At 35.6% G+C, this 26,510-nt stretch overlaps 1 protein-coding gene across 4 annotated transcripts; it reads left to right on the top strand.

Moving 5' to 3' along the window:
* Positions 1-1,727: 1,727 nt before the first annotated feature.
* On the top strand, positions 1,728-26,378 carry phka1a (phosphorylase kinase, alpha 1a (muscle)). 4 transcript variants are annotated; one of them, XM_051114711.1, is made up of 35 exons: positions 1,728-1,746; positions 1,890-1,985; positions 2,180-2,315; positions 3,114-3,272; positions 4,100-4,147; positions 6,010-6,178; positions 7,639-7,721; positions 7,850-7,930; positions 8,556-8,654; positions 8,767-8,913; positions 9,000-9,053; positions 11,099-11,221; positions 12,087-12,182; positions 12,283-12,390; positions 12,517-12,595; positions 12,677-12,811; positions 13,812-13,921; positions 14,128-14,272; positions 14,382-14,460; positions 14,545-14,705; positions 15,653-15,823; positions 18,611-18,699; positions 18,790-18,935; positions 19,011-19,164; positions 19,687-19,766; positions 19,851-19,929; positions 20,521-20,650; positions 21,342-21,443; positions 21,552-21,667; positions 22,328-22,363; positions 22,813-22,857; positions 23,062-23,223; positions 23,316-23,369; positions 23,835-24,035; positions 25,463-26,378. In XM_051114711.1, the coding sequence occupies exons 3-35, from the start codon at positions 2,238-2,240 to the stop codon at positions 25,634-25,636; spliced, it is 3,693 nt and encodes a 1,230-aa protein (XP_050970668.1). In that variant the 5' UTR covers positions 1,728-1,746; positions 1,890-1,985; positions 2,180-2,237; the 3' UTR covers positions 25,637-26,378. The 4 variants fall into 4 exon arrangements, with proteins under 4 accessions (XP_050970668.1, XP_050970670.1, XP_050970667.1 ...); XM_051114713.1 differs by lacking the exon at positions 1,728-1,746 and having other exon boundaries at positions 1,753-1,985; positions 14,545-14,615; XM_051114710.1 differs by lacking the exon at positions 1,728-1,746 and having other exon boundaries at positions 1,753-1,985.
* The last annotated feature ends 132 nt before the right edge of the window (positions 26,379-26,510 follow it).

Below are 26,510 nucleotides of genomic sequence, written 5' to 3'. Positions count from 1 at the left end.
TTTTTTAACAGCAGATCAGCACTCAGCCTTGGTGTGCTGTTCACGCACATTCTGAGTGACATAGAACTCTGGAATTCACATAACCATAGTTAAGTAGGCCTACTGGTGATCGGTGACATTGCTTGCTCCTGATCATTTTGAGTGCTAAATACTAGTAGATGACCTACACCATACTCATGTTAGTCTGTAAAATGCTACTGTTAATTGGTTAACGGTAAGTTCCCTTACAAGTTTTTGTTATCAGTTATATTAGTGTTTTATGCTACAGTTTATGTTATGAAATGAGTGTGTATTGCATTATTTTAGTGTCATATGTTACCATGATGGTGTTTTGTGTATGACACTGCACTTTCTATTTATTAATATTTACTTAGGTTTGTAGAAATGCTACTTGTGATGAACTTTGATTTGTCAAGTGGCCTTCTTTTTACCATACTATCATTATATGTTAAAGGTGATGTTTTGTAAATTACAGTTTCAAACTGAAAAACTTCCCGGTTGTTCTATAAATGAAGAGTATATTTGCAAAATACAGATAACTCTTTTTTAATCATGCTTTTTATTATGTTATTATTATGTTTTTACTGTGTTAGTTAGCTGCATTTATTTATTTTTGTTATTTTTACTTAATCAAAATAACCCAACTACAGTTTGATTGAGATTATTGGAATCCACAATGAAAAAACATGATTTTTGGAAATTGTTAAAAACCGATTGATCTGTTGTTGCAAATGAACTCTTCATATATAGTATACATTTTTAACAGCAAACCACATTATTCTGGCAACCACAGCTGCAATTGTTTTTTTTTTTGGCTAAAAAAACAAAGAATTTTAAAAAATGAGGGCAACCATCTTAAACATCCCAACATAATCATGATTTTTTATTAATAAGGTACCTCATAATATCAAAATAACAAGTCAAGATTATCTGGGAGGATAGTGCAATGGGGAGCCAAAATGTCCAGATGTCCAAAATTATTTGGATAGGACAAAAAATCATCATTCAGAACTAGAGCTGAGAGGGAGGAGGGGTGAAATTCTGATATGATGAAAAAAATCAGAAAAAAAATCAAATAATTATCCTTGAAACTCAAGATGAGATGCAATCAAACAAAGAAATGAACAAATAAACTATTACTTCAATTAATAACTGGAAATCTGTCTCAGACACATGTTAGGATGTGACTATACTGCCTCTAAGTGGACATGTACGAGACGCTATACTGATGTAAAAAGCAAAGTAAATACATTTTGGTGACTTTTGTGTAAACAAGAAAATAATTGAGTATTGGTCTATTTTTTTCCAATTGTTTTGAATAATTTTTATGCATGTAACAAAACTTATTAAAGTTATTTATTTATTTTCAAAACAAGAACACTAACAAAGAATTATACATACTGATGATTAACAAAGTGTACTTACTGTTACAGTCATGAAAGCAAGAACAAGTGAAATAAATGAAAACAAAAAAATTTCAGGAGGATAAATCATTAAAATGAATTAACAAGGGATTTAAACTACATTTAGTTTGTAAATTCTAAGGTAGTTTTATCGTTTGTGAGTTTTTAACTCTCGTCCTTAAACGGTATAATAAAATGAGCCAAATCTTCGTGTTTGTTTGTGTAAATATTATTAGATAATCACATCAATACAGATTCATATGTGCATCTGAACTCAGGTCCTTCATGACGTCAGGAACGTGATGTCCTCTCTATTTTAACAACATGTGTAATCATCTTTGAGGTGAAAGTTTTTACGACCTTACTCCATCACCCAAGTTTTCTTTCAGACTAGTTTATAAACAAATTTCCTTTAAAAACTTTGTCGCTATACTGTAAATTCTGCGTTATATAAGTTGAGCTCACTGGTGTTATTTTGAAAAGTAGGAAGATCCTCCCAGCTGACTGCAACTGGCTTCGGTATAATCGCGAGTGTGCACGAGTAATTTACTTTCCTTCCGGATTTTGCCTTTACTTGAACAGGTTTGTTTATATTCATTGAATCTACGCAGGCTTTGTCGGAAAAAAACAAGTATTGTAAACACCGCTGACAATCGGTTACAGTGTTTGTCCATGCAACGCGAGCGTTTCTAAACACCACGCAGCCGCTTGACAACTTGGTTTCAAGTTCGTCCAGTTCACCTCCTCTTCCTAATATCTGTGTTGGTTTATTGCAGGAGGATGTTGGCGCTTTTTGAAGCATAAAGGTTTTTCGCAAACTTGCTAGCAGCTAAAATGAGAAGTCGCAGCAATTCTGGAGTTAAACTTGACAACTACGCGCGGATAGTTAATCAGACTATTCTGCGTCACCAAGTGAGTGTCTGCATTTCTACAACTGTTGATGCTTCACTATATAGTTTGTGTAAACTAAACATGCCTTCATTTCTTATATGTAGATTCTTTCTTTAGGCCATAGTTCCTGGATCTTTATTCATGCAGCGAGAAGAGTATCACAGTTTAGTGTTGTACTAAAGACTAATTTTATGTATAAAAATAAAGTGTACATGTGCATGCTAACCTATATCAAAGGCAAAGTTTGACCAGGGCTTTTGGCACCAAAAGTGAAAAAAGAAAAAAAAAAGTTAATTAATAATTTATCTGTGCTAGTGTGTTTAATTACTAACAATTTGATTCTAAATTCATTTGAAATATTTGACTTAAGTAAAAGACGTTGAATATTTTATATGGATTATATAATATACCTTCATAAAATTAAAATATGCTTGAAGATAAATTCAAATGTAATTTCTGACACAGGTGTATGTACAGTACTGTTTAAACATGTGGGTTAAAAAAGATTTTTTTTTTTTTTTTTTTTTTTTGTGAAATATTATTAAAATAACTGTTTTCAATTTTTATATATTTTAAAATAGTATTTAATCTTGTGATAGGAAAGCTGATTTTTCAGCAGCCGTTACTACAGTCTTCATTGTGACATGATCCTTCAAGAAATCATGCTAGTGTTATTTTATAATATGAATCTTTAATTTGTTTCTTGCTGACCTCAAACTGTGTTTTAAGTGGCATAAGAAATGCTTGCATAATGATTATACTGTGTAGTTCCTGAAGCACTTTAACTACATTTTAACTAGCTGTATTGATAACTTGTAGAACCCAGTGACAGGTCTGTTACCAGCAAGCAAAGAGCAGCCTGATGCCTGGGTGAGGGACAATGTCTACAGCATCCTGTCTGTCTGGGCTCTCAGTTTGGCCTACAGGAAGAATGCGGACCGTGATGAAGACAAGGCTAAAGCCTATGAGCTTGAGCAGGTACAAACTGGAATAGGATTTTTTTTTCTTCATGCAATGCATTGGTATTGATTCTGGTGTTACCTGAATGTATGTTCACAGGATGAATTGAGTACTCTTGCTAATCCAGTACAGTCTTAAGTAGCATGAAGATATTTGTAGCAATAGCCAAATATACATTGCATGGTTCAAAATTATTGATTTTTCTTTTATGCCAAAAATCATTAGGATATTAAGTAAAGATCATGTTCCATGAAGATATTTTGTAAATTTCCTACTGTAAATATATCAAAACTTAATTTCTGTTTATTAATATGCATTGCTAAAACTTGGACAACTTTAAAGGTGATTTTCTCTGTGTTTTGATTTTTTTTTTTTTTAGATTTTTAAATAGTTGTATCTCAGCCAAGTATTGTCCTATCCCTACAAACCATGGCATCAACGGAAAGCTTTTAGATGATGTATAAATCTCAATTTTAAATTGAGCCTTATGACTGGTTTTGTGGTCCATATATATGTATATATTAAAGAACCCAGAAAGAACTGACAGACTCAATATAGTCTGCAGGATGAATATTCATGATTACATGAGCGCATGTTGAGTGGTGTGTATTATTTTACTTCTGTGCATGTTTTTTTTTTTTTTTAAAGAAAGGTCAGTTGTCTTTTCATGACTGTGTGTGTATGTATCAGTATATCTAGGCTGTCTTTTTACAATGGCTGAGAAGTATCATGTTACTCTTGCCTGAGCTATTAAATGAAGAGCCGAAAGGTCACAGTTGAGCCTGTGTTCCAAGTGTTGTTTTTGGAGGCAGTCTGTGTGTCTTGATCTTTTTTTCTTCTTTCAGAGTGTGGTGAAATTAATGAGAGGACTCCTTCAGTGCATTATGCGACAGGTACTTCCCACTATTAACCCTCAGCCACTACATGCTCAACAAAAAAAAAAGATATGGTTGTAAGACATAAAACATCCAGACCTGTCTGTACATTCCAAAACATGCATTTATAGCGCCTTCCCTTTCTATTTACGTTTATTCACCATTCTATTATTCTGCCTGTACGTGGCCATAAGCCAGTAATGCATTATTACTACAATTCTTTTATTCAGTATTTTAGTTTTAAATAAATGCTGTTCTTTTGAACTTTATTAAAAGAATCTTGAAAATATATGACCCTTTATGAGATGGCAATGAGACAACAAGCGTCAAAAGTTTGATTTCAACCATTAAAGGAAAAGTCCACTTCCAGAACAACAATTTACAAATGATTTACTCAACCCCTTGTCATCCACGATGTTCATGTCTTTCTGTCTTCAGTCGTAAAGAAATTATGTTTTTTGAGGAAAACATTTCAGAATTTTTCTCCATATAATGGACTGGTATGGTGCCCCGATCTTGAACTTCCAAAATGCAGTTTAAATGTGGCTTCACACGATCCCAAATGTGGTTGTAAACGATCCCAGCCAAGGAAGAAGGGTCTTATCTAGCGAAACGATCAGTTATTTACATAAAAAAAAATTCAAATTAAATACTTTTTATGCTCAAATGCTCGTCTTGCCTTGCAGTCCTTGAACTCTGTGTACTCTGGCTCAAGACAGTTATGGTTTCTCCCTCAACTTCATTTTAAAATCATCCTACATCACTGCAGAAGTTCCGACACAGTCTTGGCAAAGTGAACATGCAAAGCAGATCAAACAGCCTTAACAAAAAAAGGTAAAACAGCGATATAGGACGATTTTGAAGTTGAGGGAGAACATGAGATGGGAGTTTTTCGACATACCCTAACTGTCACGAACAGGAACAAAAACAGTCCAGGCAGAGTAAGACAAGATGAGCTTTTGGCATTAAAAAGTATATAAATTGTATTATTTTTATTAAAATAACCGATCGTTTCGCTGGATAAGACCCTTCTTCCTCGGCTGGGATCATTTACAACTGCATTTGGGATCGTTTGAAGCCACATTTAAACTGCTTTTTGTAAGTTTAAAATCGGGGGAAATGGGGAAAAATGCTGAAATGTTTTCCTCAAAAAACATAATTTCGTGGATGACAAAGGGGTGAGTACATAATCTGTAAACTGTTGTTCTGGAAGTTGACTTTTCCTTTAATTTCACTATGATTTCAATCTTTGACATGGCCTTACTCAGTCTGCATTAAAGATATCAAGGTTACATTGTCACAGAATGTTCTTTACCTCTTGAAAGATGATTTTGAAACCGTAAATCACAAGCCAGGGTTTTACTTTCCACAAAAATATTAGGTGGTTAAATATTTTTAACAATAAGAATAAGAATTTTTTTTTGAGCACCAAATCAGCATACTGGAATAATTTCGGAAGAATCATGTGACACTGAAGACTGGAGTAATGGTGCTGAAATGAGCTTTGCCGTCACAAGAATAAATTATATTTGAATATATATTAAAATATAAAATGGTTATTTTAAACTAAAATGGTATTTCACAATATTACTGTTTGTACTGTGTTTTTTAACAGATAAATGCAGCCATGGTGAGACTTTAGGAAACATAAAAAAAACAAAAAAACAATACATACCCCAAACTATTGAACTGTAGTGTACATGAAGATGTACACACAAATATACAAATGCACATCTATGGCTATGCAATCTGTTAGTCGCATACGCATCCATTTAAATTGTGCAAACCACATTTACTGCTTTGTCCATTATATATTGCCTGAAGTGCTCTTTTGTGCTCTGAAGTGCTTTCTCTTGTCCTCTTATATTTTATCACTGCAGCTGGACAAAGTGGAGAAGTTCAAATACAGTAAGAGCACTTTGGACAGCCTCCACGCCAAGTACAACACTAAGACCTGTGCCTCTGTAGTGGGTGACAGGGAATGGGGGCATCTCCAGCTTGACGCTACCTCGCTCTATCTGCTCTTCCTGGCTCAGATGACTGCTTCAGGTACTCCTGCTTTAGAGCTCACATAACATGACTTAAGACACCAGAGAGTCTTAAGGGCACTTGCATCTTCCTATAAAAATGTTAAAGGGTTCTTCTTTTTCCTCTTTTTGGTCCACATTACATAGTCTTTAGTAGGCTTGCACAAGTAGTTGAATAAATAATAAAGATTACGGTCATGGTTTCTGAGTGGTTACACTAATCTTATTCCAAACTTTTTTTTTTAACTTTTGTTCATCTTTGGAATTTGAATAAAGACATTTTTTATGTTTTTTTTTTTTTTTCCCTAGCCTAAAAAAAGTTAAACATGTCATAAAAGCAATCCATATGGATCAGACAGTCTTAAGAGACATGATGACTTCATATGATTACATATACAGATTTAATTTAGACTTTAATTCTGATGTAAACATTGATGAATACACATACATAAAGCCCATCAAATATGGTAAACTAAGGGTTAAACATGAGAACAAACCCAAAGTAAACATGTTGCAGTCAACTTTATCCAAAGATTTATATGTACTGAGCTGAATACAAATTGTAGTTACTAATTACAGATTACATGGTGAAAACTGTATTTAGTAATGTAATCTAGATTACTAATTTTCAACAAATGTTGTATTCTGACTACTTTTTAGATTACTTTTTATCTGTCTTGTTTTAAACTTACCAGTAAATATACCATACTGACATTAAGAAAAAAACAAAGAGAAAGAAAATATATTCAATTGTTAATATAAACCTCATTAAATGCATTAAACCATACATCACCAGTGTTTAATAACTTAAATAAGTATTTGGTTCATACATGGTCTAATTGCTTAAAAGATGCTTTATAAATTGACCATTCTTTATTATGAAAATAGTCAAAGCTAAATGGTATGACACACAATAGGATTTTTAGACAAGTAGAAAAAAATAATTATGGAGAATCAATAAATTAGGAATGATTTACTGCTATTGTGTGAATAATATGTAATCATATAATCAATTAAAAATAACTGTATTCTGATTATGAGCATTATATGCTCTAATTACAAACAATTACAAGTTGATTTTTGGAATCTGATTAAGTAAACCAGAATACATGTAATCAGTTTCTGTCCAGCTCTACATATGGATAACTTCTACAATGTTTCTATGAACTTTTTGAAATTTTGGTATAATGGATGTTTGTAATGTAGGGACAGAAATTTTTGAAACATTTTGACAGATTGATGACAGGATTTTAGAGTGACCTATCTCTTTAATTCTATTAATCAAAATTAAAGGGAAATAACCAAGAGTAACCAAGTTTTTTATGCTGTGATACAGCCCTAAACTAACTATATCTAACTAGTCATAGAAAAACAGCAATGTGAGGGGAGAAATACTGGAATCTGATCGGATACTGTTTGTTTGAGCCTAGTATTAGTAGATCTTCTCCCACATATCATTTGCCATGTCTCGTGTCCTTTTAGGCCTGCACATTGTGTACACTCAGGACGAGGTGGATGTGGTCCAAAATCTGCTGTTTTACATTGAATCTGCATACAAAGTAGCTGTAAGTCACTCAGTATTGATAACATATGCCTTATATGTTGGTAAATATATGTTTTAGTCATTTTAGTCTGTACTTATTTAAGAGCCACTTTGTGTCTCTAACTGACATTTTGTCCTATGATTGTTCAGGACTATGGTATGTGGGAGAGGGGAGACAAAACCAATCAGGGGATCCCTGAACTCAATGCCAGCTCAATTGGAATGGCTAAAGTGAGTCTGATGAAACAAAGAAGACCAAAAAAAAGTCCTTCTCCTTGTCAATGTCTTTCTCTCACGCTCGCAACCTTCCACGAATGTTGTCAGTCCTCTTCGGAGCAGCTGAGAATTCTTAGACTGGCATGACGGGGTGGGGGTGTTCACACCGTACACTCGTGAACACCGCATATTAACGTGACTCAATGTAACCTCAACATGGCCTCTCTGGTATTAATGTTCCTTCCCAGCTTTCCCTGCCAGCTTGTGTCATTTCTGTTTGTTCCTATTGTGACACTTTGCTCAGAGCAAAAAGGTTCTGGTTGTTCTTTCTTTGTCCGAGAAGACCGAGTACCATTCTAAGGTCACGAAACTAGCCCCTAACCTTGATTTAATACAATGTATTGGTTTGAATTTAGAAAATCTGTAAAAATTCAATTGTGGAAGCCTCAGTGATATTAACACTAAACGTAAGAGTAAAGGTCATCTCTGGCAGAGCAGAAGCAGAGCCTAATTTGTTGTCTGTGGCTCTGGATTTGAGTGCGCACTGAATGAATATTGGCTTTGTTGTGACCATTGAATTGAGATTCTTGCTAGGATGAAATACTGAAACAGCCTGTGAATGGACACTTTGTAATTGCAGGCAGCACTTGAAGCCCTAGATGACCTGAATCTGTTTGGGGCCAAAGGGGGACCTGACTCTGTGGTTCATGTCTTAGCAGATGATATCCAGCACTGTCAGGTGAGGCTATAGAGGTTGTAGTGCTCTGACTTTTTTTCCTATGCATCAGCTGACTTGATAAAAAAAGATTAAAATAATCACCATTTCCTTACTGCCACATATTCCTCTCAAGTCCATTCTGAGCTCCATGTTGCCCAGAGCTTCAACATCTAAAGAGGTGGATGCTGGTATGCTGTCCATCATTTCATATCCAGCTTTTGCTGTTGAAGACATGGAGTTAGTCAATATCACTAAGGAGGAAATCATCTCCAAACTCCAGGTCAGAATTTGATCTCAGACGTAAGGAACTTGTTTAACAGCTATCTATCTAGCTGTAGTATATTTACATCTTTTTTTGTTATGTAGGGAAGATATGGCTGTTGTCGTTTCCTTAGAGATGGCCACAAAACTCCCAAAGAGGTTAGTATGTCACACAGTATAAAATACACAGACAAATTGGGCCATATATTAATTGTATTGGATAATTTCCTTATTGTAGAATATGTAGAAACAAAAGACATGTAGTTTTACATCAAATATTAAAAATATGTAGAAACAAATATATGTAATTTTAAATCCAATATTAAAGGGATAGTTTACCCAGAAATGAAATTTACCCCATGATTTACTCCTAGGTGTATATGACTTTCTTCTTTCAGGCTAATACACTTGGACTTACATTAAAAATGTCCTGGCTCTTCCAAGCTTTATAATGGCAGTCAATTGTGTCAATTCTTTTTTTTTTTTTTGTGGTAAATTGAAAAAAAATGTGCATCCATCGATCATAAAAAGTGCCCCACACAGCTCCGGGAGGTTAATAACGGCTTTCTGAAGGGAATCGATGTGTTTCTGTAAGAAAAATATGTATATTGAACAGTTTATAAATGGTAATCTCTAAAAACAAGGATTTGTAAAGAAAAAGTCAATTTGATATAAGCCAAGATGAGACTGGTTTTCCTTTGCTAAGGAAAACTTGGTTCTCATGAGACTAGCATGTTCTCACCAGAGCATACGCTACGCCTACATACTTCTGCGGGAACGCCACTCTCTCGTGAACGCGTGTACGACGGTTAGCGGAAGCTAGAAAGTACAGTTTATAAAGTTTTAAATATGGATATTTTTCTTGCACAAATGCATCAGTTCGCTTAAGAAGGCCTTTATTAAACCACTAGAGCCATGTGGAGCACTTTTTATGATGGATGGATGCACTTTTCACCATTCACTGTCATTATAAAGCTAGAAAGAGCTAGGACATTTTTTGTATATAACTTTTGAATTCATCTAAAAGAAGAAAGTCAAATACATCTAGGATGGATTGAGGGTGAGTAAATCATGGGGTAATTTTAATTTCTGGGTAATCTATCTGTTTAAAGCGGTCCTATTATGCTCTTTTACAATGTCTTGATTTTGTTTTGGGGGTGTACTAGAACATGCTCTCATGTTTGGTGGTTCGAAAAATGCATTATTTTTCATGTAATTTACATTATTACAATACCTTTCTACCAGCCTGGCAAAAATGGTTAGATTATTTCTGGGTTTGGTGAAGGCCCGCCTTCCAAAAAACGGAATGTGTTGTGATTGGTTAGCTGTCCCACTGCATTGTGATTGGCAAACAGCTTAGACGGTGTTTTAGTACTGCCACGCCCCTTGCCAAAGCAGTTCCATCTGATCCGTTATAGATATATTAAGGTATAGTTGACGCTACAGTATTGTTGGGTCCTATCATCAGCCTGCCAGATCGCAGATACATGATATTATTGTGCTAATTTATTTAATTATTTACATACTTAGTTTCATTGCCTGAAACCAGCTCCAGCATAGGTTTAAAAGCAGCCTAATGTGTTTAAATGACTTAATTTGTAATTAACATGACAACAGTAGAATAAAACCATTGTAAGTTACTAATTATAATGCTTACATTTCCTTAGTTATTCAAAAAAGCAGCTACAGAAAACGAGCAAAGAACATTGACATTATCAAAGAAAAACATCATCACTGATTAGCCTAGCCTAGTCTAGTGCAATTTTATGCATTTAAAAAAAAAACACTTGCATTATAAGTGAAGCTATCTACAATGCATGATGAATAAAAATTTCCGAATGCAGGATTTATTTTAATGATATTCTAATGGACCGCGTTGTGACATCACAGCTCCCGGAAAACAAACGTTGTAGTCCAAAGGAGCCGTTCGTTGTAGTTCTTGAAAAGGAATTTTTAAAAAATGCTGTCTCCCTATGAAGTGGACTTTGAGATTTGTAACTATGTAGATCTTTTTTATGCCCAAACATACACACCACACACTGGCTAAAATTAAAAAAGTGAAAAAGCATAAAAGGACCCCTTTAAGAATTGTTTTCAGAAATATGTGGATGTGTACTGTAACTGTTAGGTGTCTCTAACTATGTCTGTAATAAACTGAAATAGTCATACTTTTAAAATACATGACCTCTTTCTTTTTCCGATAGGACCCTAATAGGCTATACTATGAATCTGCTGAGCTGAAGCTTTTTGAAAACATTGAATGTGAGTGGCCACTTTTCTGGACCTACCTGATCTTGGATGGCATCTTTATCAACAGTCCAGAGCAGGTAAAATGATCCAGAATTTATTTTTAACCAATCTTGTTCTGGAAATATGAGTGATGTAAATTTGAATGAATACGATGAAGATTTAAGGGGATTTCTAGCCTACACGTTTACATACAGACTATGTATGTAATGATCTAGAATATCATCAGCACACGCGTTGAATGGTTACTAAATTGCTCGTCTATGCTCCTCTGTCAAATAAATATATTCTTTTAAGATGTTTTTTTTTTTCAAACCTAGTACATGATACTGTATTTTTTGCATATGTTGTTTAATTTTCATTTATTTCAACATATGGCTAAAGATACTAATGTCACAAAATATGCAGATTTTGGGCAGTTGAAGTTGACAGATTTCAAAGAAAATGGTGTTGTGTGCAATGGACAGACACTGTTTTTTAGCATCAAACTATGATTCTATCAAGTTGCATGATATTAAAAATGTTTGATATTTTAAGGTGATTTTAGAACGCATGTTAGAACACGTTTTCATTTGTTTCTTTGTTGAGTTTACTGTGTGACGCCCAGTTTTGCAATAATTTACAGTCATGTGTTGGATATCTAGTGTTTTAAAATCTGTAGTTTAGTATTCTGGTACCTTCTGGCAACAAAGCTTGAGAGAGACTTTCTAGAGCAGGGATAGGCAATGTCGGTCCTGGGGTGCCGATGTCCTGTGGAGTTCAGCTGTAAAAAAAAAAAAAACTCACCTGCCTGTAGCCCTAGTAATCCTGAAGACCATGATTAACTTGTTCAGGTGTGTTTGATTAGGGTTGGAGCTAAACTCTGAAGGACATCTAGAGGTTTAAAAAAAAAAGGTTGTACTGCAGATGCAGGCGGGCTGTATTTCCACATTTCTGTCCTCTCAGGTTCAGGAGTATCGAGAAGCTCTGGAAGGTATCATGATCAAACAGAAAGATGGGATACGGCTGCTGCCTGAACTCTACAGTGTTCCTCCAGATAAGGTGAGAGATTCCTAAATAACCAATTAAACTTTTTAAAATCTGAATAGCTATGAAATATAACTGGATTAATGTGAATTCAAGACATTTTTTATTATTTCAGGTGGATGAAGAGTATGTTAATCCACACACGGTGGAGAGGATCCCAATGGGGAAGTGCCCTCTGAAGTGGGGCCAGTCCCTTTATGTTCTGGGCAATCTTTTGGCAGAGGTGGGAAGTTCTTTGCTATATATAGGTTATGTCTTTGCTATACTTCTTCTTTGAAAGCTTTCTACCAAGTTATATTTGGGAAAGTATAATAAACATCTCAAAATTCTGCTTTCCTTTCCCTTTCAGGGTTTTTTGGCCCCTGGAGAAATAGACCCTTTAAACCGCAGGTTCTCAACCATCCCTAAACCAGATGTTGTTGTACAAGGTATGTAATTGCACTTTATGGCACATGTGAGATATTGCATGGTTGAAATTCACCCTGATTTTTGTATTTTGTTCTGTCAAGTATCCATCCTTGCTGAAAATGAGGATATAAAGGCACTCCTGCAGAAGAATGGGATTGATGTGGAGACAGTGGCAGACATTCACCCCATCAGAGTGCAGCCTTCTCGAGTTCTCAGCCATATTTATGCTAGACTAGGTAGGAAGTTGTACACCTTAAGGTCTCACTTGACACTAGTATGAAGAAATACAAAACATTAAGGGTTGACCGATTATTGGCCTGGCCGATATTAAAGTAGTAGTTCACTTCCAGAACAAAAATTTACAGATAATTTACTCACCTTCTTGTCATCCAAGATGTTCATGTTTTTCTTTCTTCAGTCCTAAAGAAATTATGTTTTTTGAGGAAAACATTTCAGGATTTTTCTCCATATAGTGGACTTCTATGGTGCCCCTGAGTTTGAACGGCATTTTTTTTTTTTAAATGACAATTTATATACTTTTTAACCTCAACCTGTAGGATGATTTTGAAGTTGGAGAAGAAAATGAAATTTGAGTTTTTTTTTGACTTACCCTAACTGTCATGAACCGGAATATACAGAGTACACAGAGCTAGACAAGATGAGCATTTGAGGTTAAAAATATATAAACTGTAATTTATATAACCAGTCGTCACTAGATCCTTCTTCATTGGCTGGGATCGTTTAGAGTCCTTTGAAGCTGCATTTAAACTGCATTTTGGAAGTTCAGACTCTGGGGCACCATAGAAGTCCATTACATGGAGAAAAATCCTAAAATGTTTTCCTCAAAAAACAATTTCTTTATGACTAAAGAGAGAAAGACATGAACATCTTGGATGACAAGGGGGTGAGTACATTATCTGTAAATTTTTGTTCTGGAGGTCAACTTCTCCTTGAAGCATTTCTATGGTTATCGGTCATTTTCAAAACCGATTTGCAGATTAAATTAATCTAAAAGCTGTTAATTAAAGTTTTTGTTAGAGCCCTCTTAATTTTGACATTAATTTTAATTTTTACACTAGACACATATATTGGTTATCGGTCTACTTGATCTGTAATAATTTGTATCGGTATCCACCCTGAAAAACACATATCGGTCAACCCCCTAGAAAACATGCTATTATTTTTTTTAATTCAATGCTCAATTACGGTGCATGTGTGTGCATATCTTTCTCTAAGGGCGTAATGAGAGACTGGGGCTTACCGGCAGACCTTACCGTAGGATTGGCGTGTTGGGAACCTCCAAGCTGTACATCGTCCGCAACACCATCTTCAGCTTCACACCTCAGGTTCTTCATAATGTGCTGAAATAGGCATGTTTGAGCCTTATGCTGACTTAGACAGCCTCTGATTGTCATCCAAAATAAGTTTAAATAAGTTAGTGAGGCAGAAAGCCACAGAAAGATGGTAACAGCTTTTGAAGGTTATAATGATTTTTCATATTTTCTCTGTCTTACCACATCTTAATTTCTCTGGGTTTGCTGCTTTCTTGTAGTTCATAGATCATCAGCAGTTCTATCTGGCTCTGGACAACAAAATGATTGTGGAAATGTTGCGCACTGATCTGTCTTACCTGTCCTCTCGTTGGAGGATGACTGGCCGTCCTACCGTCACCTTTCCCATTTCCCAGACCATGCTTAGTGAGTGTAAACTTGTGCCTCTGATAATGAAGTAATCTCGGAAAATGTTAAATGTGAATAGGTGTGTAGATTTTTTTTTTTTTTCGCAATTTTTTTGTTCATTACTTAGACAGTGAACATACAGACTTGGACCCAGCTGTGCTGGCTACTCTTAAGAAACTACAAGATGGCTACTTTGGAGGGGCAAGGTCAGATAATGAGACAATATAATGTCATGAACAGTGCACATTCAAGGGCAATGCCAACTTGCTTGCTGCTCTCAATTTTGCTAGGATCCAGACCGGAAAGTTATCTGAGTTCCTGACCACGTCTTGTTGTGCTCATCTGAGCTTCCTCGATAGTGGTAAGGCACGCTCCAATAGGGGCTGGGATGAAGATGATGTTGAGGACGGCTACTTTAAAGGTGCTGTGCATGACCTGAGCTTCAATGATGGTAAGGGGAAATCATATCCTGATAACGAGATTTAGTTTGAAGACTACTGATGTTGGTAATGTTGGAGATGAAGTCCTTGATGTAGGGTTGTCATTTAAATAGCTCAACTCTTTGTTCTTTGTGTTTTCTATTGAATTAGTTAATTTGGATTCATTTGCATTTTCCTCTTTCCTTATTTTACAATGTTTTTAGATCTAGGCTTTGTAAAGTTCCCACACTTTATTTATTTTGATCTTTTGAGTCCAGTCTTTAGGGAGAGCTTGTGCAATGTGTTTTAAGTAAACTAAATGAACTAAACAGTTTGTATAATGAAGAATTTGCTGGAGGAAACATTTACACATCTCTGACCATTGACCCTTTTGGTTTACTTTGGCATCTCAGGCTCTGCCATCATTGCAAGTTGTGTTATCATGGTGATTTTTGTGTTGATCATTTGCAGTAAGCACTTGCAGTGTGAAAACCGCACAATGTTGCTCAAGATTGATGCTTTTTTATGTTTTGTTTTGCATTTGCAAGGTATTCTGTGGCATTTCTGGTGAGGAATGAAATGGATGATTGATTAGAAATGTTGAAATAAACAGTCTGGGTTATCAAGCTTGAAATATTCTCCAAGGAATGCATTTACACTTGCACCATAGTCTGTGATGTCACAAAAGCATTTAAGTTTAGTGGTCTTCAACCCTGTTCCTGGAGACCCACTATCTTGAAGAGTTTAGCTGCAACCTGTAGTGGCCAATCAAGCTCCTCAAGACTGCTTGAAAATTGCAGGCAGGTGTACTGAAGCAGATCGGAAATAGAGGAGAGTGGGTCCCCAAGAGCAGGGTTGAAGACCTCTGGTTTAGTGCATTGCAAACTTGAATGTCTTGCTGCTCATTGTCGCCTTTAACCCAACAACTTCTGTTTTTCTTTTTTTCTAATCCTGACTCCTATAACCCTTTCTTTTTTAGATACAGATGATCTAGCACAATACCTAGACCAGCTGTTGACTGCATCGGTGCCTCAGCTGGGGCTCAGAGTGGAGGCACAGGCAAAAGGACTGAGTCGCTTCAAGGCTGCAGCAAATAAGACCCGTGAGATGGTGTCTCTTGTGAACAAAGCCAAGGAGCTTCAAATCCACAGTGAGCTGAACCAATATCGTTTACTTGTTGAAGGGTAGTGCGACAACCAATCATAAATGGACGTGATAAACAATTAATTAAAAAATTGATTTAGTTTTGCCTTCCTGCTTGTAGAATGTCATTGCATAAGTAAAAATGATTTTTTTTAAATATAGGACAAACTGCAGAGCTAAAGCAGTGAACATGAAGGGTGGATGTTACCAGTGGCATAGTGGACGGGTAGCAGGGCACGCACTGCGGGGGCGCCCCGCGATAACCTCCCCGTGCTGAGTTGCGTCGTATCATATGTCGACGATAGCCAGCGACATTGTCAAAAGCATGGATTTAGCATTTTCAATTAATGTAGGCCTCTTACATTCTTTTTATTATGAGGCTATTATTATTAGGTTACTTTTATCATTCAGCTAAATTACAATTAATTTGCCCCACAATAATTTCATAGTGCAACAACGCATGACATACTGTGAAGATAATAAAAGATTAAGCTATTAGCTTACTCCTCATTTAAAATGTTTTTAAAAAGTAAAAAAAAACAAACATTTAATTATATATTTATAATTACATTTTTTTTAACCCTGCAGTCATCAATGAAAATTAAGAGCAGCTTTATGTCATGCACCGATATTCAAAAACAGCCTGTTTAATGCAAAATAGTTTCTTCTCGTGTACAGGCCACAAGAGAAATATTAAGCATATATGCAGCATATGTTAGTATGAAGTATAGAAGTATAGATTCATCTCTCATCATCTCTTGAGAGAACATGCGCCATTAATGCAACGCTAGAAAACTCCATCAGTGTTTTTACTTTCGCTTTCTGTATACTGAATGAGGTTACGGCATTCACCGAAAACTATTGCACAAGGTCTGCACGTTGCTTGTGTAATATCCTTTGGCTTGCCTTCATGGTTTAAAATGAGATATTTCCAATAAATATATATTTCCAATAATGCGACGTAACCCCCACTCGCTCCCCCCGTAAGGGTGCCCCACAATTTTCTGCTACGCCACTGGATGTTACATTTAAAGGATTAGTTCACTTCCACAATAGAAATTTCCTGAAAATTTACTCAACTGCATATCATTGAAGATGTTCATGTCTTTCTTTCTTCAGTTGAAAAGAAATTAAGGTTTTTGAGGAAAACATCCCAGGATTTTTCTCCATGTAAGTGGACTTCAGTGGGAACCAATGGATTGAATATTCAGATTACAGTTTCAGTGCAGCTTCAAAGGGCTCTGCACGATCCCAGTCGAGGAATAAGTGTCTTGTCTTGCCAAAACTATCTGACATTTTCCAAAAAAAAAAAAAAAAATTTTAAAAAAAAAAACTTTTTGTGCATAAAATGATTACATAATGCATTTTGCAGAGCTAGTGCAAGATGAACTTTTGGTTAAAATGTATATACATTTTATTTTATAAGAAGATGTCCTATGACACTTTTCTTTGGCATATGATTACATAATGCATGAAGTCGCAGACAGGACACACATTGCAGAGCTAGTGCAAGATGAACATTTGTGGTTAAAATGTATATACATTTTATTTTATAAGAAGATGTCCTATTGTTTCACTTATTTCTTATTGCATTCTTTCTCTTTTATTTGCTTCACAATGTAATAGGATATAAAACTTACAGTCTAACTTCCGCCAATATGGATCAATGATTTTGATGACATCAGCCTGCACTTCAGCTTCTCATCAAACTTTGTCCAATCAGATGCTCTCTAGTATCTGACGTGTCCCACCCCCTTCACTATAAATAGATGCTAAAGCTGCAATCGGTCACTTGTTCAAAGAATTTGTATTTTCTGTATGGTAAATGGCACGTAGTGCTCTATATAGGGAATAGGGAATGATTCAGACAGTGTAAATATGCATTCTGTTGGGGCAAATGAAGGTTTTGCGTTTTTGCACACACCCTGCTCCGCTCCATAAAGACAGTAGCACGGAGCGGATCATATGCGTGAGTCAGTGCAGACAACAAAACGAATCGGACTCATTTGAATTCTACACAGAATGCTATTTTATATATAGATAATGTGATATGGATGAGATTGTGGCTGTCATATGCAGTCAAATGCAGCTTTCCTGAGCTCAACGGCTCTGGCCCAAGTTGTGATATAAACGAAACGGCTATTTTAATAAAAGGGGGCGGGACTGCTGGATATGTCCAGCCCTGTCTTCCTGTTTCAGTTTGAATTACGTCAACACATAGAATAACGCTGTGTTTTTAAAGCACTTCATTTCACATTTAATTTCTTTTTGACTGAAGAAAGAAAGACGTGAACATCTTGGAAGACATAGGCGTGAGTAAATTATCAGGAAATTACTGTAAAAGCATTAAAAAGCAGGTTGCCACATCAACTGCTTTGACAGACTAGCAGTTTAATTTTAAAAGGGATAGTTCAACAAGAACAAATTGTCATCATTTACTTGCTTCCATGTCACAAAAGATGATTCTTTTTTTGTTACCGTTGACTTCCATTATATGGACAAAAAAAACCATACTACTTAAAATGTCATCTTGTGTTCCACAATATCTTCTTAAGTTCACAGAGGAAAGAAAGTAGTACAGGTTTGGACCGACATGAGGGTGAGTAAATGATGACAGAATTGTAATTTTGGGTGAACTATCTCTTTCAGCAACAGTGGAGGCATAATAAAAGTACAAAGAAACTGTGGTTTAATAGCAACGCAGAAGTCATCTAACAAAGCAAAGAGCCATTTGGTCTGTACATTTCCATACATTTTTTTTCCTGTCTTTTTCTGTTCCTTGTCTGTTTTTCAGATGTCCACATGTATCTTCCCAATAAGCTCTTCCACTCCCCTCAGCCTGCGCTTAATCTAAAAGAATTCCCGGGGCCACGTACAAGTCACGTGTGTATATGCGCGCACACACAAAGAATCTTTTAATAATGCAAAACTGACACAACAGAACTCTTTAATATGTTTTACTGATCTCTGTAGAGTTCAGAGGTGCTCGTGTTTTCTGAGTGTAACCTGCCTCGGGACACTCATGGCAGCATTGACTACAGTGGTCTAGTCCAGGTGCTTAAAGATACTCAGAGCCTTCATGACCAGGCTGATATCCTCTACATCCTTTTCAAAGACAAGTAAGTCCAATGTTTGAATCAAAGTTATAAAAATTGCCTATACAGTTGGTTTGAATCTAATGTGTGTTCTCACAGGGGAATGGACTGGGATACTCAGCTGCATGGGAAAGGCACCACTGTCAAAATTTTGCTGGTGGAGCTTTATGAGAAGGCAGGAGATCTGCGTTGCTGGGATCTCATCCGAATGATTTCAGGCATGCTCCGCAAGAAAGTGGAGGAACTGGACTGGGTAAAAATCTAAATACAAACTTTTGGAAAAGAAACGATAAACTCGGCTGCTATTTACATTCCTTTCATCCAAGAAATGTTACATATGTCACCCTGCACCACAAAGTCTTAAGTAGCACAGCTATATTTATAGCAATAGCCAAAAATACATTGTGTGGGTCAAAATGATTGATTTTTCTTTTATGCCAAAAATCATAGGGATATTAATTAAAGATCATGTTCCATGAAGATATTTTGTAAATTTCCTACCATAAATATATCAAACTTTATGATTAGTAATATGCATTGCTAAGAACTTAATTTGGACAACTTTAAAGGCGATTTTCTCAATATTTTGATGATTTTTTTTTTTTTTTGCTTAAAAACCTTATTTATTAAGACAAAGCTTATATAGAAAGCTTATTTATTTGACTTTCAAATGATGTATAAATGATTGTTTTTGTGGTCTAGGGTCATGTATGCTCTTTCTGTTGGATCGGCACTCTAATTTCACAGGATGTGTTTATGTTGTATGTGTTTGTAGGCCTGCTCAGATTTGCTGGCCCATCAAAAGCACTTGACCGTCGGTTTACCACCAGAGCCCAGAGAAAAAACCATTACTGCGTGAGTTTTCATAGTCATTCACAGTTCAGATGGCACCAAAATGCTGTACAATATTGTTAGCATGATCTGGTTGTTTCTCTGCAGTCCTTTGCCTCCTGACCAATTGGCCTTACTTATTGATCAAGCCAGCGAGAACAACATCACTATTGCCATCCTCACACAGGTTACATGCAAACATACACTGATTTTACACTACCATTCAAATGTTTGGGGGCAGTAAAATATTCTTTTAACAAATTAATAGTTTTAGTCAGCGAGAATGCATTATATTGATCAAAAGTGACTGTAAAGACATTTATGTTCTTACAAAAGATTTCTATTTCATAGAAATGCATCTTGGTTTCCACAAAATACTATGCAGAACAACCTTGATAATAAGAAATGTTTCTTGTCCAAATCAGTATATTAGAAAGATTTCTGAAGGATCATGTGACACTAAATACTGGAGTAATGGAATAAATGACTTCTTAAAATATATAAAAATAGAAAACAGTTATTTTAAATTATAATATTGCACAATATTGCTGTTTTTACAGTATTTTTGATCAAATAAATTCAGCCTGTACGAGAGTAAAGAGACTTCTTTCAAAAACATACTTTTTAAAAACTTGTGAACGGTAGTGTACATAAATTAGCCAAAATATTTCATAAAAATCTCAAATTCCTTTAAGCTTTCTGTTAAATATTTTTTGGTCTTTCAGTTTGCGTGAGATCATTTTTGTTTTTAATATGTTTGTTTTTGTGTATGTATTAGGAGATCATAGTTTACCTAGCAATGATCATCAGAACTCAGCCAAGTTTGTTCAGTGAGATGTTTCGGCTGAGAATTGGCCTCATCATTCAGGTTATGGCAACTGAGCTGGCACAGTCTCTAAACTGCTCAGGTACTGCATTTATCATTCATCATGTGTTCATAGTGCATTTTAAAGGGGTCATCGTATGCAAAATTCACTTTTACATGTTGTGTGAACGTAAATGCCGGAGCAGGGGTAGACAAGAATGTCTCCTGAGTGATTGAGGTGTTTTGTTGTTCGAATGAAAATAGCAGTCATCTGTTACTTCCAACATCTGAGCTGCTGAAGACACAGAGGATTACTTTTGTTTGTAAAGAAAATGCGCCCCCCGATCTACCTAAATGCGTTTGTTCGTGCAAATCATTTGTGATTCAACTTCACCTACAGCAGGAGTGTAAGGTGTTTTTAGTGCATCTTTGCAAATCGCCTTTCTTAATAATGTGCTAGTTATCAAGTTTCTTGGCTAAATGCGGCTAAAGTAAACAGGATGGTTTGTCACCCCATAGAAGGAAGGGGCGGTGTGAGCAGAGCTCATTAGCATTTAAAAAGACATGCAGCAAAATGGGTTGCTGTGAGAAAAGCTGATTTTCAGGTAGAAAGGGTGTTGTTTTACACTACCATCAAGAAATTTTAACCAAAGTATGTTATAGACTTCTCATTAAGAACCTTAACAATCATATCAACTTGTGGCAAATGGGCACCTGATGACCCCTTTAAGAAATTTAAGGATGTTTTTGCCATTTCCAAATAAATATGTATATTTATTTTGTGTGTGTTGAAGGTGAGGAGGCCACTGAGAGTCTGATGAAACTGAGTCCTTCTGAGTTGAAGAATCTTCTCCACCACATTTTGAGTGGCAAAGAATTTGGTGTCCAGAAAAGTGGTAAGTGAGTTCAAAACTGTGTTCTGTCATTTTGAGAAAAAATGTAAAAATTAAAGATGCTTGTGTCAGTAAGTTTAGCATTGATCGCTGGTATTCTGTGCTGTTTAGTTCGTTCAGTCGAGCCCGGCGCCAGTCCTGTCATCTCCATCCATGAGGTCGGCAATGTCGGTGCTACCAAGAGTGAGCGTGCAGGCATCAGCAAACTGAAAAGTGACATGAAGATTGTGAGTGACTACACATCCAGACAAAAACATACATAGGCCAGATATTACAAAGGCACAATCAAATTGCATTAAAGGAGTCATATGATGTTGCTAAAAAGAACATTATTTTGTATATTTTGTGTAATGCAATGTGTTTACACAGTTTGAGGTTCAAAAAATGCATTATTTTCCACATACTGTACATTATTGATGCTCTTCTCTGCCCAGCCTTTCTGAAACGCAACGATTTTTACAAAGGTTGTCATTCTGAAAAGCACAGTGTGCTATGATTAGTCAGCTACACAGTGTGTTGTGATTGCCCGAAAACCTCAAGTGTGTTATGAGAAAATGTTTGAATGAAATATAAACGGATTAATAGCAGAAGTTAGTCTTATTATTTATTGGTAGTTTAAATAATTAATCAACTGATAGAAAAAATAAATAGATTAATTGAAAAAAAAAAAAAATCGATTAGTCTACTAATTGGGAAAAAAAAAAAATCGATGGATTAGTTGGCAATAAAAATAATCATTAGCTGCATCTCTACAGATCTTATATATGCACTCCAAAAACAAAGAAAAACATGAATTCGCATCATATGACCCCTTTAAATTGTGTGAACATTATAGTGACAATATATGTCATGTCTCTATGTGTTTAATACTTTTTAAATGTTTTCAGCTGGAAGAACGAATGTCATGGTCGTTCCAAAGTAAGGTGATGTGTCTAATAAGCTGTGACTCTCATTTACTGGTCTACTCTCAAATTAAGTTAAAAAAAATCCTTCAAAAAGTCAAGATATAAACTGATATCAGTTGCTTAATTTGTTGGGTTAATTATCTTATGAATTTAATGCTGTGGGAAGAAAAACCATGGTACATCTTAAATTTTAATCTGTGTCACCTCAAAAAAGTCAAGATACAAAATGACATCAGTTGCTTAATTTGTTCAATTAATTATCTAAGAATAAATTTAATGCTAAATGCTTATGTACATCTAAAGTTTGAATCTGTGTCACATGAAGAAGAACTGGTTTCATGGGGTCTGAAGGTGCATGAAAAGGTTAATTCCACGGGTGATGTGAACGTAATTGTTGTATGAGGCTCAAAAGTAAAACGTTCATAAAACTGACCACCCCCATTGCTGTCTGTCTTTTCCCTTTGTAGACATTTTCAAGTCAGTCTTTTGACACTGAGCACATGGAGTCAGGGGTAAGTTGGTTCTTTGGAGCCATATTACTTTTAGCTTTTAGGCTTCAAAATGCTAACTTTTGGGTTGGCCTACAAAAATGACATTTACATATAAAGAATTAGTCAACAGCTGTTTTTATTTGTTGCCTAATGGTGCACCCTTAGTATGTCACACCACCAAGCTGTTCCACAGGTTGTTGACTTGTGCCAATATGTGACTTACAGAGGTACAGGATGCCTTCAATTGATTCACTTGACAGCTCAATCAGTGTTGGTGTGTCCCGGGACAGTCGGCAGGGCCAGTGGCTGCGCAGAAGGCGGCTTGATGGTGCACTCAACAGAGTTCCCGTAGGCTTCTATCAAAAAGTCTGGAAGATTCTGCAGAAGGTTGGAAGAATTGGAGAGGAAACATTATGTTAATAACATGAAATGGATTGTAAAACAAGATTGTTTATTGTCTGTTTGTTTTTGGCCCACAGTGTCATGGACTTTCAATAGAAGGCTTTGTGCTCCCATCTTCTACTACAAGAGAGGTATAGGACCATCAGAAGTGTTTTAGAAATCATTTGTGACCCTGGCTTTAAGAAATAAGCATTCCATTGATGTATGGTTTGTTAGGATAGGGCAATATTTGGTTGAGATACTCTACTATTTGAAAATCTGGGGTGCATAAAAATCTAAATATTGAGAAAATCACGTTTAAAGGCCCAAATGAAGTTCTTAGCAATGCATATTGCAAATCAGAAATTAAGTTTTGATATATTTATGGTAGGAAATTTACACAGTATTTTCATGGAACATGATCTTTATCTAATATCCTAATGGTTTTTTGGTATAAAAGAAAAATTAGTTTGACCCATACAATGTATTGTTGACTATTGCTACTTATGACTGGTTTTGTGGTCCAGGGTCACATTTCACAAGTTCCTCTCATTGCTTTCTGTAAGACTGACTGCAAATTTTCCTCCCCACCGCTATATCTCTTCTTCTCTCTACAGATGACCCCAGGCGAGATTAAGTTTGCAGTGCATGTGGAAAGGGTGCTGAACCGTGTCCCACAGCCTGAATATAGGCAGCTACTGGTCGAAGGGATCCTGGTACTTACAATGCTGGCTGATGTGGACATTCAAAGCATAGGCAGCATCATCCACATAGAGAAGATTGTTCACATTGCCAATGACATGTTCTATAAGGACCAGGTATGAGTATTTAAAAGAACAGTTCACCCAAAAATGAAAAGTCTATCATTAATTCACCCTCAATGTCGTTTCTTTTTTCTGTTGAACACAAAAGAAGATATTTTGAAGAATATGGCTAACCAATAGGGGCATGTGAGATATATAATCTGGGATTAATATCATAATTGATGTTTTAACGATGTTCAATTTGACATTATAGAGTATTTTGCAAAAACCATTTAAAGCAACTACCGAGTGCAGTGCACGCATTATGTGAAGTCTAGACTAGTGCCTGTACGCATTAACAGTGCGTTCTTTCACTGCATGATTCAGTCTATTAAAATACATTCAGAATGATCGCAAATTCAAGACATGGTGACAGAAAATGAATAGATTTATTCCACTTCATATAGTTAATCAATATCACACGAAGAGAATGCCGTTTTCTACTTCAAAAATTACCATGATTACAAATGATGTATTTTTTTAAAACAGTTCAGCAGACAAGAATTAAGTGACGTTTTAGACACCATATTGCCTGTTTTCGCCAATAAAAATCATTCCTAAATGATTCAACTGATTAAATGATTCGGTTCAATCGCTTATGAACTGTGACTTGCTGCCACCTACTGCCGATTTTAATTCCACATTTAAAGTATCTTTGTATTATTTAATTATTCAGTGTTTTATGTTTAAAATATCAAAACATTATTTATGCATTTGTAACTACAGGTTAAATGCATTCATGACCTGCATTAAACAGTGTGTACATATATCTAAATGCCAATTCAGATGCAACTTCTGTGTTTCCTCTGCATTGCAAAGACGAATTTTGTTGTTACTGATTTCATTTGCTTGGTAACAGCCCAAATGTAAACATTTGACTCAAGATAATGCAGACTTTTAGAAAAAAAAAAGGCTTTTTAAAGGTTAAAATGCCTTTAAAAGGTAAAAATCAATTTAAACTTGTTGGAAAAGATTAATTTCTATCAGTGTCAACTGACCACCACATAGAATATGAAGAATCTAAAAAAAAATGAGGAGTCCGCTTTCCGTGGTTGTCCTTAAGATACCAGCACAAAAACACACAGCAAAATATCGTCTAATTATCATTAGTGATAGAATCCCAGAAATTTTGTTTTTTGTCAACAGTTGCTGATCTATTGACACTCATAGTAAGGTAAAAAAAATACTGTGGAAGTCAATGGGGACCAAAACTGTTTGGTTACCCACAGTTTTCAATATAAATTCTTGTGTGATTAGCAGAAGAAAGAAATTCATGTGCTACATGAGGGTGAGTAAATAATGAAATAATTTTCATTTTTGTCTGTTGTTAATAACATGATTTCACTCTGCATATATTATTAATAAATTAATATAATTGTCATATTATATTTATATATTGTCATAAATAAAATTAAGTAATCTCCTTTCTCTCGCTGCTGCAGAAGGATCTTGGTGCAGAGGACAGTATTTTAGAAAAGGATCACTCTACGGGCATCTGCCGGCTCCTGTACGATACTGCACCCAGCGGTCGCTTTGGCACAATGACTTACCTCACTAAAGCTGTGGCCTCCTACGTCCAGGACTTCCTGCCTAGTGGCGCCTGTACTGTACAGTGATATCATGAAGTTTTTAAATAGTATAGTTTTTATTGTACAGAGAAAGACCACTATTTTAAAGCAGTTATTTAGGTGTTTGAGTGTGAAAGCTACCTGAAACCATTTTAAACGACTGAATAAACTTGTTGTTGAACAAATGATTTGGCAGTTCACAGTTTGCTGTTATCATTTAGTAGTCCTAATATAAGTTTCCATAGATCTTAGTTAGGGTAGCTCCATATTTATTTTTGACAGGAATGAAAACAAGGCTGTTAGGAATGGAAATATACTGTGTTCAATGTATTGCTCTGTTGTTTAACAAGGTAAAAATATGATCTTTAGAACGGTTACACAGTGCATGTCAAGATTGTAAGTCTGTCCTTATACCGGCTTGTTTTGATTTGTGTAAAATTCAATATGGTGTCTGTCCTGGCTAAGGTCTATGAAGCATGAAACTCAGATTTATTCTTTTGGTTTTTGTTTGCCAACACAAATGAAAAGCTATACTGCATAAACTAAGAATGTAGTGTGTGTTTACAATCTACAGCTAATGAAGAGGTGACTACTTGTGTATAGTACTTAACATTAACTGTGTTTTAGACTTGCATTAGTGGTCTTTACAACTATTGTTACCAGCCAGTAGCAGACATGAACACGTATTTGAAGAAGCTATGGAATATTAACTTTTATTTATTTTGCTTACAGCGTAATACCAACTGAATGAAAATTAAATTTAAATAAAGTTATTTTACTTATTGAATTACGCAGACATTTGTGAGATTTTGCTGTTTCCTATCACAAAAGACAAGCCAAAAACAGCACATTATCTTGACAAACGTAATTACAATATATTGACGAGAGCAGAAGTTCTTGTTTTAAAATGCGGACTTTTATT

The sequence above is a fragment of the Labeo rohita genome, chromosome 7 (assembly GCF_022985175.1).
Source record: "Labeo rohita strain BAU-BD-2019 chromosome 7, IGBB_LRoh.1.0, whole genome shotgun sequence".
NCBI lineage: Eukaryota > Metazoa > Chordata > Actinopteri > Cypriniformes > Cyprinidae > Labeo > Labeo rohita.
Note: the sequence above shows the minus strand (reverse complement) of the source record. Positions and strands in the feature narration are given on the sequence as shown.

Excerpts from the sequence above, each read along its gene's own strand:
- phka1a (XM_051114711.1), top strand. The coding sequence starts at position 2,238 with ATGAGAAGTCGCAGCAATTCTGGAGTTAAACTTGACAACTACGCGCGG. Across the intron at positions 4,148-6,009 it reads TTCAGTGCATTATGCGACAG|CTGGACAAAGTGGAGAAGTT; the intron begins GTACTTCCCACT and ends TTATCACTGCAG. Across the intron at positions 15,824-18,610 it reads CAAGGAGCTTCAAATCCACA|ATGTCCACATGTATCTTCCC; the intron begins GTGAGCTGAACC and ends TCTGTTTTTCAG.